Source organism: Rhodamnia argentea, chromosome 2 (assembly GCF_020921035.1).
Source record: "Rhodamnia argentea isolate NSW1041297 chromosome 2, ASM2092103v1, whole genome shotgun sequence".
NCBI lineage: Eukaryota > Viridiplantae > Streptophyta > Magnoliopsida > Myrtales > Myrtaceae > Rhodamnia > Rhodamnia argentea.
In genome coordinates, this window is record NC_063151.1 from 17,820,061 (window position 1) to 17,840,873 (window position 20,813).

The 20,813-nt window shown below is 37.8% G+C and overlaps 1 protein-coding gene and 1 long non-coding RNA gene across 2 annotated transcripts; one reads left to right on the forward strand and one right to left on the reverse strand.

Annotated features, from left to right (window-relative positions):
- Positions 1-541: 541 nt before the first annotated feature.
- LOC125313887 lies at positions 542-20,777 on the reverse strand. Its single transcript, XR_007197577.1, has 3 exons — positions 20,767-20,777; positions 16,580-16,584; positions 542-639 (listed from the first exon to the last, which is right to left on the reverse strand). It is a non-coding gene; the product is annotated as an uncharacterized LOC125313887 (long non-coding RNA).
- Positions 9,470-12,282, forward strand: LOC115747865 (putative dihydroflavonol 4-reductase). Its single transcript, XM_030684179.2, has 5 exons — positions 9,470-9,783; positions 9,896-10,024; positions 10,145-10,309; positions 10,780-11,085; positions 11,619-12,282. Exons 1-5 carry the CDS (start codon positions 9,508-9,510, stop codon positions 11,757-11,759), a joined length of 1,017 nt encoding a protein of 338 aa, XP_030540039.1. The 5' UTR covers positions 9,470-9,507; the 3' UTR covers positions 11,760-12,282.
- Positions 20,778-20,813: the final 36 nt, after the last annotated feature.

The window sequence follows — 20,813 nt, forward strand, 5'->3', positions numbered from 1 at the left end:
CTCACATTCGAGTTCAACGAAAAGGGCGATTCTTCCTAAGTCCAAACTCCTCCTTTTGTTCTCGATATATTCCGAATCCGTAATTTACAAGAATTCTTTTGTTTCCCAAATAAAAGACGAGACAATGCGCAGCGTCGAGGGAATGGAAGTTGCACAACCCTTGGGGTCGACATTCAGCTGGAGAATTGTAAGTCTGACCGAGAGAATTTAGGTCAACCTATGCATGGGAGCGAGGTCACGTTGAACAGGCTGATTTATTAACAAATCACCCCACGAGGCCAAATTCTATTAAAGTATTAACCAAATTAAAGCCGTGGTAAACAAGCACTCAGTAAAATATATGTAGTTCGGTTTCCACCGGCGGTCTCTTTGTAAACCCGTTTTATAAATACATAATCCGATAAAATAAGGTATCATAAGCAATGACGAGATGAAGCTGCAGAAAGTCATTGAAATAAAAACTTCGTACTTCTTGAAAGGCGACTCGACAAATACGGTTTGTCGTGTTTATGGTTACGTGAATTGCTTAAACAACTCCAATCAGCCCCTTCATGCAGGCGAGTTGCAGCCTACAATCCGAACCGAGGACGGGTTTTTGGAGTTAGCTCACCCTCGCAAGATCTCGACCCGGAACCTTTTCTTACGTATCTGCATAAACTCACTTTGCAAAAGCTTGCACGACTTTAGATCTAATTCCCTAATTAAAACCAAAAAACTCAAACTTTAGGTCCAATCTCAAATTTACCGCAATTTTTTTTTTGTCTAAAAAAAACTCCAAACTCTAGGTATAGTCCTCAATATGGCCCAAACTTTTTTCCGTTTCAGAAAAAACCCTAAACTTTAGATCCATTCCCGAATTTACCTCGAACTTTTTTTGTCTAAGAAAAAAATCACTAATTTTTACTCTACTATCAAATTTTCCCTCATTAGCCCTTTGTCCAAAATAACCACTCATCGTCCCTAATTTTCATATCTTAGAATAGTTGTATTTTGAAGAATTTCAACAATGTTTATTGGGGTGGAGTTGTTATCCACATAAATTTGCCACGTCAGGCCGTACATATCATCCCATTACTTTGTTGATGTCGTTTTTTTATCGACGTGAAAATGTCACGTCAAGTTGAGAGGGGAACACAATGTAGATTTGAGAATAGATTGAAAGCTTGTGATTTTTTTAGACAAAAAAAAAAAGTTTGGGGTAGATTTGGGACTAAACATATAGTTTTGGATTTTTTAGAGACAAAAAAAAGTTCGGGGCAATTGGAATTGGACCTAAAATTGAGAGATTTTTCTGAGATAAAAAAAAAAGTTCGGGGTAAATTTGATATTGGATCTAAAGTTTGGGGTTTTTTTAGGGAATCTGACCCCCACACTTTATGAAGTTGTCCTGATTCTTTGTAAAAACAATTTTGACACCCAACAAATTTTAAATGGCAATCTCAATCTCTCTTTCCTCGTTTCACCTCTACGCAACATTGCCGCCTCTGCCGATCACAATTGCTTGCGATCGCTGCTGCCAATCACAATAGCAAAACATACAATAACCTGGACACTTGCTCGCATGAAGGTGCTCCCCTCATGCTTCAACATACTTGAAGCCTTAGGACGTGCGGGATCTTCGGTACGTATGGACTCCATTTTTCCTGATTTGAAAGCTTTTCTCTGATGAATCGATGGCATTGAACCTTTTTTTTAAATAAATCAAAGGCCTTATCAAACTAATTAAAAGTTCGAGAGCAATATTGTACATTAAACAAAAATTTAGGAATCTAATAGCAGAAATTGAAAGTCGGGGATGATATTTAATATCATACGAAAGATAAGAGACTAACGTTGTCATTGCTCAAGAAAGAATTGTTCATTACTACCGTTGGATTTCTTCCGAGATCAGGGTCCAGATTTTTTGTGGGACCTATGGAGCTTTGCTTGCACGCAAATCTTCTTTTAAGATTTTCCTAGTCCCTTCTAAAAAGATCGAAATGTCGTAGGTGGTCCCTGTACTTTTGCTCAAAAATTCAAAATCATCCTCGTCCTTAATTTTTGCCAATCAATTTTTGCTGAGTGGAACCGTTGAATTGCTGGAATGGAGGTCGGAGTATACGTGTCATGTTGAGGTTCACTCAAAATTATTACGTGGCGCAACATCAAAAACCATGAAACCTAAAAGAGGATCAATTGAGAGAGAGTGTGTGTGGATCCACCATTCGTGCGATGGTGCAAGAGTTGCAGGTGCAATGGTGATGCAACTGTGTACGTACGCGTGCGCTGCTTTTTGTATTTGCATGGGGTTGATGAGATTTTCAATCGATCTTCGTCCCTCGCAGCTGGGATCGAGCTCTAAGCCTGTTGCCAATGCCGCCCAAGCTCGAGGCCGTGTGGCCAGATATGGAGCTCACCAAATCTCAAGCTCACGGCCGTGGCAACTCGAGCTCGACCAACTCGGCGGCATGGCCAAGCCCGCGAGATTTGAAGCTTGTAGCTCTCAAGCTCGCAGCTGCCATGGTTGCAAGATCTGGGGCTTGCAGAACTGGGGCTCGCAGCAAGGGCCGCTCGAGCTTTGAGCTCACGGCGAGGGGCGCAAATGGTGATTATGAGTGGGGTATTCACGAATCATAGTTTTTTACATTGTTGCAAGGTACTCTAGTTGTGGATTTCTGGTCGAGTTTGGTGGGATTTGAAGGAGGAGGATTCTGCAGTTTTGAGAGCGATTCTGCGGCACTATTATTACAAAGTGGAGAGAAGCTTTCAAATAGAAAAGAAGAGGACCGATTTGAATTTGAGACAAAAAATAGATGGGAAGCTAGGGACATTATGCCTCCTGAAAAGGGTAGCTTAATTTTCCCCAATACGTGGCTATTTCTGTTCTTCTGCTCCTTAAGTATGTGCAAAAACTTTTGAATTAAAGTTTCAAATGGAAAATGAAGTTATTTCGGGAGTTATGTTAATAGGAATGTTCGAACATACTTGTTGAGAAAACTTCCTATGGAATTTTGAAAATGACAAAACAATCAAATGCTACCGGCATGTGTATTTGAGTAGTGGTGACCACGGGCCAATTTGAGCCCCGAACCGGCCCGTTAATCGGGCCCGCCGGTTCTAAATCGGAACCGGCCCAGCCCATATTGGCCGGTTACGGTTCCTATAAATTTGGAACCGGCTCATAGCGATTGGGCCTGGCCCAACAGCTAAAAAAAAATAATAATAAAATTCAAGAAAGAGCCGCTTTCTCGACTGTTGCAAGCAACGGCTCCCCCCTCCCCCTTTTATTTTATTTTTCTTATTTTTCTTGATTTATTAAAACTATCCTAAATCTTTATAAATACCTCTTTCCATCTTTCATGTTTTCTCATAATTGCTCTCAAATTCTCTCCATTCTCTCAATCCGCTTAAATTTCTCAATTCTCTTAATCCCGGCTCAATTATTTTAATTTTTTGAATCTGCTTTCCACTCAATTCTCTCAAAAAATGGCAAGTGAAAGCAGAGTTGGTGATAAGAGAAAGAGCTCGATTCGGATGGGGGAATCCGATTATCTTCATGAATATGATCCTCGTGATTTTGCATATTTGGTAGAAAAGGATGATAATATCAACATTATTCCCAACGTTGAGCACGTCCCAACGCAAGAAAGTCTCCATCCTCCTACCAATGTTGAAGAAATTTCAATAACAAAAGAGCCGGAACGGGATGGTACATCTAACATATGGGAATACTTTACGAAGGAACATCTAGGCTAAAATAAGTATCGGGTAAAATATAACTATTATGGGGTAACATATAAATTTACAGGTGGAGGCAGCTATGGAACATTTAAATCGCATCTGAGGTCGAAACATGCAACGCAAGTAAGGATCGACACCCGCCAACAACAAATTTCCAAGCACGCTAATCTTAACACTTCTCCTTTATTGCGTTACAATGAAAAAGTTTGTAAAGAAGAATTAGCTAGATTTGCTACCATTGAAAGTTTACCGTTTAATTTTGGTGAAAATTTTGGTTTTAATTATTTTATAAACACTGCATGTACTCCGCAAGCACAACTTGTTCCTAGAAATACGCTTAAACCCCAACTTATTGGGCTTTATAAAAAGGGAAAAAAAGATTCGAAAAACTTTTTTATGAATTTTGATGGTCGTGTACATATAAGTAGCGACATTTAGAGTGATCATTAGCAAACTCATTTTTATATGGGTATCACGTGTCATTGAATAGGTAACGATTGGAACATTCAAAAAAAAGTTATTGCATTTCGAGTTTTTGATGATAGACATACGACCAATAATACTTATAGAGTAATTAGGCAAGTTTTAGAAGAATATGATTTAATTAATAAAAAAATTTCAGTTGGTTTTGATAATGCGGTGACAAATACCGCTTCAATTCTCGATTTAAAAAAGATTTGTAAGCCCACTTTTGGTGGACAATTTTTTCACATTAGATGTGTTTGCCATGTTTTAAATTTATGTGTACAATATGGTTTATGAACTTTTGATACTTTTCTGAATCCAATAAAGAGAGCAATTCAATTTTTATGGAAACATCCCCAAATTATGAGAGAATGGGACAGATTTTGTAAAGCAAATAAAAGAAAACCAAAAAAATTTCCACAAGATGTTCCGACTCTTTAGAATTCTACGTATGAGTTGCTTAATCAATCTTTTGCATATAAAGATTTATTATGTACATTTATTTCGAATAATGTTTTTGAAATTAATTTATTCCCACAAGAGTGGGATATTTGCAAAAAAAAATTTACATTTTTTAAAAGTTTTTAACGATGCAACTTATACTTTATCCGGTGTTTATTATCCTATTATGCATTTATTTTTAATAGAGTGCTAATATTGCTGGTGTTTTTGAAAAATATGAAAAGATTATCAATTAACTTCGACTATTATAGCAATGTGAACAAAATGGCTGCATTATTATACTCACATTCCTCTTATTTATTTGGTTGCTTTTGTTTTTGATCCACGTATTAAATTAGATGGTTCAAGTGATTATCTGAATATGTATTATGAATGTTTACATTTGAATGCAGTGGTAAATGTTAGAAATATACAAGCAGCGGTTAAAGACGCAATAGTAGATTGTATAATGAATTTTGTAGCAGATATAATCTAGTAGGTAATAATGGATTTTTCCAATATAGTGACGTACAAAGCGAGGACCTAGGTAGAATTAATAAAGGGTACAAAATGCTGATGAGTAGGCAAAAAAGATAAAATGGAGCAACATGTAATATTTCTAAAATAGAGACCTATTTAACCATTTCTTTCGAGTTTGGTGATTTCGAAAGTGGCACAGATTTCAAAATTATAGAGTAGTGGAAGAGGCATTCAACCTAATTCTCAATTCTCGCTCTCATCGTAAGACAGGTTTTAGCAACTCTTTATTTAACCGTTGCGGTTGAACAAGCATTTAATGCTGGAGGCAACATTTTGGAAGACCGACGTTCAAGATTACATCAGGATTAGTGGAGACTCAAGCTTGATTGGACAAAGGCTAAACATCGACAACAAAAGATGGATCGCAATAATGAAGCCGATTTCTTTAATAATGATAGAGATATTACCGCCACGGATACTAAAACAGGTAGTGACGATTGACGATGAGATAAGTTGGGGTTATGAAAGGTAAAAGAACTACATGAGTTTTGATTTTTCTATCCCCAAGAAGATATGTAAATGCTTAATTATAACTCATTAAGTGCAAGCTCCTTCCCCATCTCTTTTTTTCCTCCCAAATTTGATTACAATGTATAATTTGATTACAATTTATATTTGATAATTTATTGTTTCATAATTTCATAATTTTTTTATTTCATAATTCATTATTTAAAAATTAAATTTAAAAATTGAAAATCGGAACTTGAATTGGCGGTTCCATTTTCGATTTTGAACCAAAATCGACCCTTGAACCGGTCCGGAATCGCCGGTTCAAAATTGAAACCGGAACTGCCCCTTAAGGTTACGGTTCCGGTTCACAGGTGGCCATGAATCGGAATTGTCGGTTTATGAATCGGAATCGGCCGGTTCCAAACCGTGGCCACCACTATTTGAGTGTGAAGAAAATTTAGGAAATTCTAGGCTAACTAACTTAATTCGAGCTCTCCCAAGCCCTACCAAATCGCAAATTAAAGATTTAATTCGGAGTCGCCACTAATCTATGTAGTGTAAGTCGATTAGACACTTAAGTAAATTAGCGAAAGAACTAAATTACTATTACGAACCGGAGATATAAAGTCTGGAAACTTGATTACCCTAGATTACTCTAACGCCCTTTGGATACCATTTTATTTCATGAAAAAATTTTGTTAGGCAACATTAATTGATTTTAACCTAAGTTGCTAATAAAGGTTATCATGTGGGTGCACAATCAATTTATTAAACATCCAGAAATCATTATAGACAAGGGAGCATGCGCCACACGAAGAATTTATCCTTTATTTTCGATTTTTTTATATGAATGCATGAACCTATTCTAAATGATGCAATGTCTTGAATTAAGTACAAGACTAAGCTAACATGCTACCTAATATGACATGGCAAGAATGATGACGTGGCAAGGATGACATGGCATTGATGAAGTGGCAAATATGACATGGCATGGATGACATGGCAAAGATGATTTTTTTTAAAAAATTTCGGATGAATTAATTACCTAAAATAGAACTATGCCAAAACAATGTTTATCTTGCATATTTTAGAGTTCAAATTTACCTAAACCCTAATATATTAAAGATAAATTATTTTAAACATAAGATTCTATTTTAACATGCAATTTCTATCCTAAAATGCGATCTAACCTAAATATTTTACAAAAAAGATTAAATATGCAATTATCTACATAATGGAATCTTTAAAAGATATGCAATTTTCAAATATGGGAAGTGAATGAATGCAAATCTTTTATTTAAAATTTTCGAGATTACATCATGCGACCGATATATTCAAAAAAAAAAATACAACAATCAAGCAATTCGATCAAATGAGGAAAGTGAATATGCCCATCAATGTCAATCAAGAAAGTGAATATATCAATCAATTTTTGAAAGTATTTCACAAATATGTGAATCCAATCTTTAATTCGTAATCCTACGATTAACGATTGAACCTAAATCAATGCCTCATCGAACATTCCATCAATAATCCTAAAAATGGACTTCCTCAATTATATGGCAAGCTGCGGATTAGGAAAGGAAATTTTCCTAATCAACCCGTATTTTTAAAAGATATCCACTTTGATGAAAATATGCAAGATATGATAGGATATACAATATATGCTTCGAGATTTGCAAAATATTTCAAATAAGGCAATTGAATTATTTGGAATCCATTAAGATGAGAAATATTACCTTATCCGATGAATATTCTCTTTCCGAAGTTTGAGCTTCGGACCTGTCGCGATGGTCTCGGGATGGACTTGCGGACAATGCACGTTGTTCGCAGGATCGCTTATTCACGGACAAGTTTTCGAATTGCTCTCGGTGAGTATTCGTGAAAGGTGATGACACAGCAAACTTGAAACCTTCTCCTCACCAATCAATTCTCACTTTTACCTTGACCGTGCATCTCACTACTGGAAGTAGCGCAAGACTGAGCAAGGAAGTCAAAGAGCATATGTGGCTTCGTCGCTTAAGAGGATTTCTAGTCGGAGATAGCGGCTCGATCAGCAACGTCTTGGCTCGGGCCTTCTTCTTTGTCGAATGGCGAAGAGATGGCTGCGAGGTGCAGCGACGGGGTGAGGCACCAGCGACGGACGGCAGCGGCTAAGGCTCAACTGTGGGCACGAGGGGCAACAAGGAAAAACGATGCTTCGATGATGGTGCGATCGGGTCGGTCACGCCTCGGTGGTCAACTGGCGGCTCGCGGTGGATGCTGGGATTCTGCACAGAATTGAGGACGTGATGATGAAGAAGAGGCCACTAAGCTTCCATCATCGCAAGTCAACCCCAATGGGTGTATCACAGAAGTCTTCTCTCTCCCTCAATCTCACATATTTTTTGGTCCAACCAATCTCCTTTTCCTTACGAGGCTGAATTCAGATTTTTGTCCAATTTTGTCCTGATTACAGAACATTTCGTGCACTAATTTCCGATCACCATGGGCTTGGTACAATTAATCAAATTTAGAATCATCGTCTTGCATTCGTCCGCCACCGGTCCGATTAATGCAAAATGAAATGTATGAATCCTAGAAATCGACCTATATGATACCTAAAACTTCGCGAAAATCAATTAATATTTTTGGTAGGGACTAAGGTTAGTCCCTGATTTTTTATGCAAAAATTAACGACTAAAAAATTTAGTCAAAATTTAAGTATCAACAATATAGATGAATCGGACGCAACATAATGTTGAAGACAAGACATCCAAAGCACGAAAAAGGCTTTGCCGCGGCTAAAGGGAGAACAAGCTATTCTTTGCGGGGAAATGTGTCTAAGGACCTTGGCCAAAGCTTTGGATGAAGGTGAATAACCTACCGAACGCGGAAATGTCAATTTGTTTAGAAGAACCTATTGGAAGAAGGTCTGAATACATCGTATCGCGGAAATTCGCGAGAAGTCTCGAATGACCATCTTGGAGAAGTAACATTTGAAGCAGATGGCTTCATATACAAGCCTCTATGATCTTAGCGGGAAGACATTTGTAATCTAGAAATAGCGCGACATATAGTTGTGAAAAGAGCTATAGTTTGTAAAGGCAACTCCTGAAATTCCGAGGAGCTGCTGCACCTCGTACAAAACTGTAAAATTTCAACAGTTACATGGTGGATTCCAATCTTAATGAGACTGTTAGAGCTAGAAGAGTGGAACGGGCCAAGTACAAAGCTTGACCATTATAAATTTGATTTGCGTCTCTTTATTGATTAAACTCTTTCAATTTTTTATTCGATTGAGACTAGGTACACCTACTACATGTTGTTCATCACATTCTACGAGAAAAAAAAATTCTTAATGTGGGATTTGAGAAAGAGAGAGAATAAAATTTGATCAAAAACACGGTTGAGTTGGGGAAGACACGGGCAAAAATGTATAGGATGTAAATTATTAAGAAGAGGTTAATATTGCGAAAAACTTTAAATTGGTACATTTGTGATAAATTTACTCTAAATTAATTTTTTGATTACCGTAAATCTCAAATTGATACACTTATGATAAATTTATCCTCAAAATCTCAAACTATTACAACCGTGACAAATTTACTACTCGTTAGTTTTATTATCACGAAAAACTTTAAACTAATATATCTATAACAAATGGAGGATAAGAACCCAAAATTGATAGATTCGTCAACCGTTACGTGTCATCCAACTCAGCAATTTGAATATAAAATTTAATGATTGTCACAAGTGTATCAGTGGTCAAAAAGTTAATTTGAAATACAAATTTCACAAATATGTTAATTAAAATTTTTTTGTCTAAATTAATTATTTAGAAAACTATATTCTGGTTTGCCTTTTTATGGAACGCTAGGAGCATTGACTTCAAGTTTGCGGGAGTGAAGAATGAAGATCCTGTTGACCGGCGCGACCGGATTCCTCGGCGGGAAGCTGTGCGACGCTCTCTTGACCGACGGCCACTCCGTGCGCGCCCTCGTGCGTCCCACCAGCGACCTCTCCTCCCTCCCTCCCCCCGCCACACACGGCGGCGCCCTCGACCTCGCGTATGGCGACGTCACCGACTACCGCTCCGTCCTCGACGCCGCCTCCGGCTGCCACGTCATCTTCCACGCAGCCGCCCTTGTCGAGCCTTGGCTTCCCGATCCTTCCAAGTTCATGTCGGTGAGCAAAAAGAATTCGAATCAGCATAGTCTTTCACTGGGTTCCGCGAATTTTTGTTAGAATGAAGTGAAAAGCTGAAACTGAACGGATATGAGTTGTGGAATTTTGCTAGGTCAACGTCGGAGGCTTGAAGAATGTATTGCAAGCGGCGAGAGAGACGAGGTCCGTCGAGAAGATCGTCTACACGTCGTCGTTCTTCGCGCTTGGACCGACTGACGGACACGTCGCCGATGAGAGTCAAGTATTGCGCCTCTTCGATTCGATTGGATTGGATTCTGCGATCTAGGTTTTCTGGTCGTGCCTATTTTGTTTAACCTAATCGGCGATTTGGTAGCATCAGAGCTTGGGTTTGCGATGGCAGGTCCATCACGAGAAGTTCTTCTGCACGGAGTACGAGAAATCGAAGCTCGTCGCGGATAAAATCGCCCGGCAAGCGGCGTCTGAGGGGTTGCCAATAGTGATACTTTATCCGGGAGTCATTTATGGCCCCGGCAAGCTCACGGCCGGCAATGTCGTCGCACAATTGGTAGAACAAAACATCTTTGGCCTCATCTCTGTGTCATGTGAAAAGTTGAACTGGCTGTGCCATTTGATTTTGGTCCATAGTAATTGATGATAAATGGAGTATTTTGTCAAAGTTTTAGGTCCCGAAGCTGGTTAGCTATCGTTCTTCGAATTCGGTTGCTGAATTGACCAAATGTCACTGTGTGATTATGCTTTGTTGTGGGGAAGAGAATATAGTTCTTGGCAGGCTTTATAGTTATTCTGATATAGCTTCGTTAGCCGATGATATTAATCTGGTCTTCGTACTTGCTTGCCATCGCTGAAGTGTATGAATCTACAGTTAGTTGCGAAACCATTGTTCCTTTCCACTTTACCTCCTGATTATGGTTTTCATGACTCAAACTCACCCAATATGACATCGGTGATTTGAGCGCTCTTAAGATAATAATTCATCCTAATTGATATTTGATCCCCGGTGTTCTCCTTGTTCAGTTGATTGAACGCTTCAGTGGGAGGCTCCCTGGTTACGTGGGCTATGGTAGTGATAAGTATTCTTTCAGTCATGTTGAAGATGTCGTACAAGGGCACGTTGCAGCAATGCACCGAGGTCGGCCTGGTGAAAGATATCTACTCACAGGAGAAAATGCTTCGTTCATGCATGTTTTTGACCTGGCTGCCATTATAACTGGAACAAAGAGGCCGAGTTTTAATATCCCATTATGGATGGTTAACATGTATGGATGGGTGTTAGTTTTCTACTCCAGGATTACAGGAAAGCTTCCACTAATTAGCCCTCCGGTAAGCTCCATCACTTGTACCAGATCTGCTTAAACTGAAGTCTTAACTTTGTTTGGCTGTGTGTGACTTTTTTGGGAGTTTCTTGCTGAGAGTTTTAGAGTGTTGCATTAGAGAAATCCTATGTGTTGTAAGAGCTCTCATAAAATCTGTTAACAGATTATCAGGGGCAATCATTGTATCCTCTGTGCAAGCAAAACTAAATATCTTGTTTTTGGCTTCCTCGTATGAAGATATGATTTAACTCTCAAACAAGCAATGATATCTGCATTTCCAAGTGATATAGTAAGCAACTCTCATTGAGGATTTAGTGCGTATACCATTGCTTGTCACATTAAGTCTCTCGGTCATCTTTAACATTCCTGCTTGATGTCTCGATGCATAGTTCCAAGTCTTTTATCCTAGCCTCATCTCTATTTTGTTGATGTTCTACTGTTGTGTTGTGGCCGGGTAAGCCACAACACTTTGTAAATCAGTCTTATATCTAGCATTATTCTCTGTGAGGAGTGTTCTTAAAAGTGTGTTTCCTTTTGCAGACTGTTCAAGTGTTGAGACATCAATGGGCATATTCTTGCAACAAGGCCAAAGTTGAGCTTGATTATAAGCCCAGAAACCTGAGAGAAGGGCTTGAAGAGATGCTTCCTTGGTTAAAGAGCCTGAGTTTAATAAAATACTGAAAAACGGGGGACTTCCATGTGAAGAACAACAAAGTTGCTTGCCATTGTTTTGGCTGATAGAGATGGCAAACACTCGAAGGCTTCTTGTGCAGCCTTCCTGAAAGGCTGAATCTCTGCTGTAATCTTTGCCTCTTAGATAATTAATAGCGCATATTGAACATGCACATACAATTGAAGAGGTTAAGAGGCGTACTGGACATTCTGGTCCACGTCTTTGCAAGAAAGAGATGGGTCGTGAATAGTGAAACTCAGTCTTAGAAAATCCATCATGTCCTGGTTGACAGCCACTGGGATTGAGGTGGGAAAAGATGGTTCAGTGGCATGTTATTCTTGTGATCTCGTAACTGAGCCAGTGGAGTTCATGCTTCATGCCGAGGATGCGTATTTTCCAGCAGCAAGAAGATGTTTTCCATATCATGTAAGGCTATCTTTTAGTATTCTGATAATATGAGACAATCTTGGACTCTAAGTCGACGTAAAGAATGCTTGTTTTGTTGGAAGCAATGAACTTAATATGAGATAAGAGAGCTATAACGAGATCTGTTGATAGATGGACAAAATTAAAATGTTAAAGACATGGAATCCCCTTGGTAATATCATTTATTTGGGAAAGAAATTGTCTGGAACCAAATTTTGCAAATTTTAGACAAAAATTTTCTTTAGGTAAAAGTTATATAGTTTTTGGCTCAGGAGATTGATATACTCAATTGACTTGTGACTTTTAAGGTTCATGTATTGTCAATTCTTACTGTCAAGCTCGTTGAGAAGAGTCCTATATAATCTCGACTGCCGCATCTAATTGAGAACAATGACATCAATGGTCCTTGGACTTTAGCTCAGTGTATAATATCATCCTTGAACTTTTAATTTGAAACTTTAGCTCAATATATAATATGGTCTTTGAAGTTTTAATATGTTCAATGTAGTCCATAAACTTTTAGTACATGTTCAATTTAGTTCTTGGACCTATGAAAATATTCAATGCTCTCCTTATACTAAGTCAAGTTAACGGAATATGATGATTTGATTTCCAATCCTTTATGTTTGAAGGGTGGACAAAAAAGGAAAGTTACATGTGCATTATTCACATAAGAATTCAACTCATATTAAAATATAATGATTTTTTTAATTTGTTCAATTTGGAAAAAATGATTATCCATGTGATTTGATCATGTGCATTATTGTATCATGATTTGAGTTGAATATCTTACTTATATTTTTTTGTGCACTATACAAACTTAACGGATTGAAAACCAAATATGTAAGTTTCATTAACTTGAATTGATGGGAATATAATATTTGATATTTTCACATAATCTAGGGACTAGATTGAACATTACGAAAAGCTCGATGACTACGTTGAATAAATTATATATTTAGAGACGACATTGCATATCGGATTAAAGTTAAGAGGCTACATTAGAATAAATTAAAAGTTTCGGGACGGTATTATATAGTGGGCCAAAGTTCAAGAACTACGTATATTCAATTACCGGTCATTCTCATGAAATGACGGGTCTCTTTGCTTCGGTGTCACTAATAGCTAAAATTGCCTTTTCATAGATCGTGGAACTTTTGTTTAATTTGGATTTAAAAAGTCCAAATGCTTGATCGGCAAGATTTTAATCAAAGTTAAGGTAAAAGTAGCCTACAAGTGACCATAATTCCTTTTTGATTATGGAAGAAACTATCGTTGTTGTGCATAACGACATTTTAATACCGAATTACTAGAAAAAGAGCACAGGAGTGGCATGCGGAGAGAATGGAAGGAAAAAAAAAAAATGAAGTAAGGCTCCGTTAGATTGACAGAAAATGATGTGTTTCTGATTTTTTCTTTTTTCAGAAAGTCATTTTTCTGTGTTCGGCTGAAATCTGAAAATGAATTAGAAAATATTTTTCGCTTTTCAATATTAAAAATGGTTCCTCCATTGCACTGTTTTTTAATTTATTTTTTTCTTTTTATTTTTATTCTTTTTCTTTTATTATATATATTTTTTGTCTTTTCCCTTCTTCTTCGATCGCAGGCCCCGGCAAGTTCAAGGCTCACCAACTAGCGCCTTGGCTAGCGCTTGGCCAAGAAGAAGGAAAAAAGAAAAATAAATAAATATAAAATATAAAATTATTTTAAAATAAAAAAGAATTATTTAAAATTTGGAATTTTTTTAAGAAGAATTAAAAAGAAAATGAATGTGAAAGTGTGGAGGGATGAAAGATGAAGGAACACGTTTCCCTTTCCTCAAAAAAAGCAAATCATTTTTCCCAATTTTAAAGTTATTTTTCCATGGCTGAAAAATATATTTTTCTCATTCATTTTTCGTAGGGAAAAATCCAAAAAAGGGTCCGAAGTCCTCTTGTTTTTTCAAATAAGGGCTCCAAGTGAACTATATTTCAAATAAGAATCCAAAGTGACATAGTATGTTTCAATTACGGGCCCGAAGTGGCCATAATGTTTCAAAACAGGGTTTGGCTTGAAGGGCGTTTTCGTCATTTTACATTTTAATTTTCTTATTAATTTTTTTTTCTTTTCCCCGATTTAAAAAAAAGTCACACATAGGCGGGAGGGCTGCCCCTCCCGCCTGTGGCCATCGGCCCACCGCTGGCCCTCGCCAAAACCGGGAGAGGGTTGGGCCCTCTCCCGGATCTGGGTGAGGGCCGGCGGTCCCCGCCCAGATCGGGGGCCGTCGGCCGTTGCCTGGGACCGGTCAAGGCGACCCCCCACCAGCGACGGAGTGACGGCCGGTGGCCCCCGATCCGGGCGGGGACCGCCGACCCTCACCCGGATCCGGGAGAGGGCCCAACCCTCTCTTGATTTTGGCAAGGTCGCCGGCGCTCCGCCGAGGCGCCGGCCTTCGCCGCCCCTGCCTACCACCCCCCGGCCGGAGGGCGGTGGCCACGAGCGAGAGGGTTGCCCCTCCCGCCTGTGAACGTCCACTTTCTCTCTTCTTTTTTTTTTTTGGTTGAGAAAACAGATAACAAAAAGTATAATAAAAAAAAAAAAAAATCAAATAAGTAAAAAGACTAAAATGCCTTTGAAATCATGCCTTTTTTTGAGATTTTATGGTCATTTCAAGCCCTTATTTGAAACAATGTTCACTTCAGGCCTTATTTGAGAAAATGATGGCATTTCAAGTCTTTATTTGAAACGGGGTTCACTTAGGGCCCTTATTTGAGAAAACATGAGGACTTCGGGCCCTTTTTTGGATTTTTCCCTTTTTCTTAAATGGCATGCCGGAAAATACTGTCCTAAAGGTTATTTTCTGCGAAATGAACGGAGCCTCCAGTAGTCAATTATTGGTCGGATACCTCTAACTTGTTATAATAGGTTCTTTTGCAAACACAACTATTCGTTCAAAACTTAGGGTAGATCTCCAATTAGAAAACCTAGAAGATCGCACGATACTCGAATTGCACAAAATAAAGATAAACGATCATAAGAATGCGAAATCTAAGAACCTTAAAAGCGAGCGGTTCAGCTTGAAATGGTGGCCGGTTCCTAAAATATTAGGGTATGATTAATTTCGTTTGTCATTCGCAATCGTTATGTATATCCTACTAGCAACTTTTTCTGGCCAAAAATAAAAAACAAAGAAGGGGAATGTGATAGTCCTTAAATCTTGGAATAATATGCAATGTCATCGTTGAATTTTAATTTCTTTAATGTGATTCTTGAACTATTTCTTACTATTTATTATAATTCTTAAAATTTCAATTTGTTCAATCTAGCCCTTCAACTTTCCATAACAGAATAAAATCACTATTCACAAGCTTTCAGAATTACACCGTTGCCTAGATTTTAATATCTTTTCATTGGGATAATTATCCAAAAAGTGTTAAATATATTGTACGACCGTCAATTCAGACATAAACTTTTCAATTAAGCCAAATTTAGTCTTAGACTTTTTGATTATTTGTTCGTGTAGACAATCGGATCAATTTTGGCCAAAAATCGCATAAGTAGATGGCTGTCGTCCTATATGGCACAATGACACGGACGTGGATGATTTTGCAATTTTATGTAAAATATTCTGATTTTTCCTTTTTTCCAATGGACAAGCGGATATGAAAAGGAGTGACATGTGTTGAGAATGATTCCTTAACCAAAGTAAGAGTGATCATTCGTGGAATGAGAAGGTATCGGCCATCGTTCATTGAACACTCGACCCCGCAGAAGGATTTCTACAGCTCATTGGGTAAAATCGCAACAGCGTTTTTCCATTCATCACCGTCTCCTTTTCCATGTAAGCACATTGACAACACTAACAAGTTCTCAATTTGTGAACAATAGTCACTGTACGCCAGGGGTGAGCAGTTCCAAAGTCGGTCCGGGTTCCACCTTGAGCCTACTCGTCTGAAGCGATTTTATAATTTTTGAAACTTGAAATCTACTTGCATACCTTGAAACCCGGGTTCCAACGTCAGTCCCGAGTCTATCCAAGTTTCACATATATTCTTAATTGAACGATTATAATGAATCATCACTTCTGAAAACCACTATGCGTTGTTATAATCCACTGACATAACTCATATTTAGAAACAAGAATAATATGATACATTAACAAAGTAAAAGTCTTAATAATGAATATTGCCGGAAACGGAAGCTTAGACTGGTGTCTCTAGAATACACACTCATCACTAAACCCGTGGAATATCGCAGGACTGCACGAAAACATAGAGCAAGATAAACATAAAGACTTGTTCTAGGTTCTAGATTGACTGTCAGAACCGATTCCTCGATATTTAGATCTTGGAACAGGCTCTGCATACCTAAGAACCTAAAATCGGATCGGTAATTCTTCATTCTATCTTGGTACTATGCTCACTCCCGCTGCGCAGCTGTTACTCTCACTTGATCAACGAATAGTTCTCCTGAAGGTGGAAAGAAGTTGCTCCGAAACAACGTGTCCATTGGAATGAAGAGAAACGGGAAGAGGAACTGGAAGATTGAAGTCAACTGATGCCCACGAAGTCCTGAAGTCCCCTACTTTGGAAAAGAAAGTGGAAGACTGATGATCCAGCGTGATCTCTGGGATGGATGATGGAACACATCTAGAGGGCTTTCCAGCCGTTGACTTGAAGTCAAGTCATGCTCCCAAAGTCATAAAGTAACCCCACTTTGCAAAATACAGTGGAAGGCTGATGATCAAGCGTGATTGGTTAGCGGGTCATCGTCATTAACGATTGTCACTTGACTAACAACAGCTTAGCCAATCAGAATCATCTCACATCTGATGGACGAACTTTTCAATTTGGCCGGCCAGATTTAGTCCCAGGCTTTTTAACGATTTGTTCGTGTGGCCAATCGGATCAATTTTGGCCAAAAATCGTAAACCTATATGTCTGTCGACCTATATGGCACGATGGCACGGACGTAGACGATTTTGCAATTTTATGTAAATTATTCTCATTTTTCCTTTTTTTTTTCCCTTTTTTCCTGACCGGCAGAGGGAAACAGAAAAAAAAAATAAAAAAAAAAAAAAGAAAGAAAAAATTGAAAAAACCAATAAATGTAAGAAAAATTCCAAACAACATCCATGTTAGCACTGGATGTACCATGTAGGATAGCTGATAATGATTGGACTGCCACGCAAATGATTTTCAATCAAAATTAATCAAAAGGATTACAATGATAAATCGTTAAAAGGTTTTGGCTAAATTGGCCAAAATGAAAATTTAGAACTTAATTGACCGTAGTACAACAGTTAATGACTTTTTGGACATTTTTTCTTCATTTCATTTCATTTACTAAATCAACATAAAAGATGACATATTTTTATTACCTTTCTATTCATTACAAATATCAATATAATTTCACTAAAGTATGTTGTAGCTTATGATTTCTACAACAGTTAGAGCTATATCGTGTTGATATTCCACAAACAGGACTAATCTATGTAGAAAATAATGGTACTTATATGAATATAAAAGCATGATTAATTTATCTGGTTATATCATTCTAATGTTATTCCTAATTATATATATATGAAAAATTTCTCGTGTTTCGAGATCGTTAAATATGTAAGATAAGAATTTAAAATTGCAGGAAAGCAGATACAACTCTAAATAAATTCTATTTTCACTATTATAAAGATCATAAGCTAGAATAGATTTAAATGGAACTATATATTTATTTGCTAATGTAGGAAATCAATTGAAACGAAAGTACATTCTAATATGAGCAATAATGTAGCTATGGGAACTCGTGGATAGTACCAAAGACTAATTTGACTTTGTTATTGAAAAGTAGAGGATTAAATTAAAGAAATCGAAAGTTTAGGGATTAAATTGAATATTTAGAAATAGTTTAAGAACCACATTGAACAAATTAAAAGTCTTAATATGACATTGCACATTGAACTAATGTTTGGGCATTGTTAGTGTCATTTTTCCATATGTAAACATCACCTATTGTCAAATTCCAAGTTGAGTTAGGTTGAGAGAACAGAAAAAGGAGAAAAATAAATAAATAAAAGTAGACTCTTCCAGTTTTAACTCCAAATGCAATTCTATTTCTCTCTCCCTCTTTTTAAACGTTAGTAACTTAAATCACATTTACTTAATGTAAATCTCGAAGAAAAATGTGACCTTTCCTCACGCAACGAACGTGACATTGTGTAAGCACTTGTTACAATTGAAAACACAAATTCAACATTAGAAAAGTTGAGGTTTGTAATAAAAGAGGATGAACATGGGGGGTTATATCTCAATAAGAGTTTTTTAGCATCTTCAAGATGGTTAAAATATTATATTTTCACACCAAAGGCATTATGCGAGTCTTCTACTAGAACTAAACTCAAGTGGATCATGTCGAAAAATATGCAAAAGATTATATATAAAAATCTAGACTTCACGCATCATTGAGTAGGACATAATTAATGAACATTGCTGTTAGATGTATACCCTAAAACAATCATGTAATAGTTACATGAGAGGAATTTTAGTTGTACTTTCAAATTTAAATTGGCAAAGACATGTTCATTCATCTATCCAATCATTTGGATGAGTGATTCCATAAGATTAGTTGTGACTGAACATATTCTTGAGATGTCAAAAATATGTGTGACAGATTCACATTTAGACCAAATCTTTAAATTGTTCATGATCAATGAATCATTGAGTGGATATTAATGATCCCGTTGAGACCGGTGTGTTTGTAGCTTCGCCATTAAGTATTGGATACTTAAGGGATGACAAGTGACAAGTCATTGGGTATTGTGATATCCGAGTTAGAACACAAGTGTTTGTACTGAACAAGATCACCGAACGTGAATGATTAGCCACATGGAAGCTTCGAGTGTGGACAATGTCTAATCATTCATGCTTTGGTCTCGTGTAAATAATCTTTAGACTTGAGGCACAATGTTGACTTGTGTGTTGGATGGCTAGGGTTCACAAGTACGCATATTGGCGATTCATTAATCCGTCTCTATACTTGATGGTCATAGTTCATTCACATACGAAATTACATGTGTGCACAAAATAGAATCTGTCTCATTGTTAATTGTAAGATATGATAATGATGTCCTATGTGATCTAATCGTGACATCGCATTGAAAATCCTCGGTCGAGGCTGTAATTGAGAATGAAGGGTTCATGTCTCTTATAAATGCATGTCAATTAGATTTTTGCATATAATCGAATTGTTGGCTTGACAAATATTTCATGGCCTTTGTTCGATCGGGACATGATAAGACAGATGGATTGAATTACATCGTAGTTAAAGCCGACAAGTTCATGATATGCTTAAAGTATTCATATTGTCTACATAGCCATGACATATTAAAGATGGATGGATTCATATTGTTTGTTCGATCGGGACATGATAAGACAGATGAATTAAATTACATTGTAGTTAAAGTCGACAAGTTCATGATATGCTGAAGCATTCATATTGTCTGCATAACCATGACATATTGCTAGATGTCACCCATGACTTGTAGGACCTAAAAGTTGATCATGACAGTCAATTCTCTTGGAAATACTAATGTATTAGTGCATGTCTTAATGTCGGTTCGGTAATAAATTTAAGGATGTCACACACCATAACCAATACATGATAACGTTGAATGTGAAAGATGATATTGTAAATGTGTTTGTGATCACGACTATCAAATTAGTCGTACTAAAATTAAATTAATTCTTATTTTTTATCATGAACATATGTGCATACGATGCACAGATACGCTCGAAATAAACACATACTGATATGCCTGATCCACCTGAATTGAGCATTGCGGACTACGTTGGTCAGCAGCGTACTGACCAAGCGGTCAGCAACGTGGTCAAACCAACGTGGTCAGCAAGGCTGACCGAGCGGGTCCCCTCTTGGTCAGCGAAAAATACATTGACCCGACCACGTGCGTTGACCTTGACCGGGTTTAACTAATCGACCGACCATTCCCACGCTTCTCCTTCTCTCTTTATCTTTCCTTCTTTTGCATCTCAACAGCGAAAAGTACATTACTTTAAGTAATTAGCGTTCTCTGCCATTGCTCAACCGATGCCCGGAGATCAACTCCTTGTTGTTGTTGTTCTTCTTCTTCTACATCGGTCTTTTAGCATCGCTGTCAAAAAAAATCAGTGCACCATCTCTTGTGGCGAGATCACGTACATAAGCCACCCATTTCGTCTTAAGGGTGACCCACAGGGCTGTGGTGACCCTAGCTATGAGCTAGCCTGTACAAATAACCACACCGTTCTAGATTTGTACACGGGCAAGTACTATGTACGGTACATTGACTATATCAACTTCAGGATTAGGATCGCCGATGTCGGGCTACAAAAGGGCAATTGCTCGTCCCTTCCTCTCCGCCCTTTCACCCATTGCTACGTCAACCATCTGGGATGGTACAGATGCGAGGAACACACGTCCAGAAATCCCAAGTTATCCAAGACCGTGGCAATTGTGGGCTGCGCGAAGGACGTTGATTCTCGGCTTTACATCGATGCTTCGCCGTGCCTCGATGGGGTTGAATATTCGAATTCCTCCAGCACCAGAAGGCGATCATACGCCATAGTAGATGCGGAAGCCTCGGATGTGGAAGCTACATGCACTGT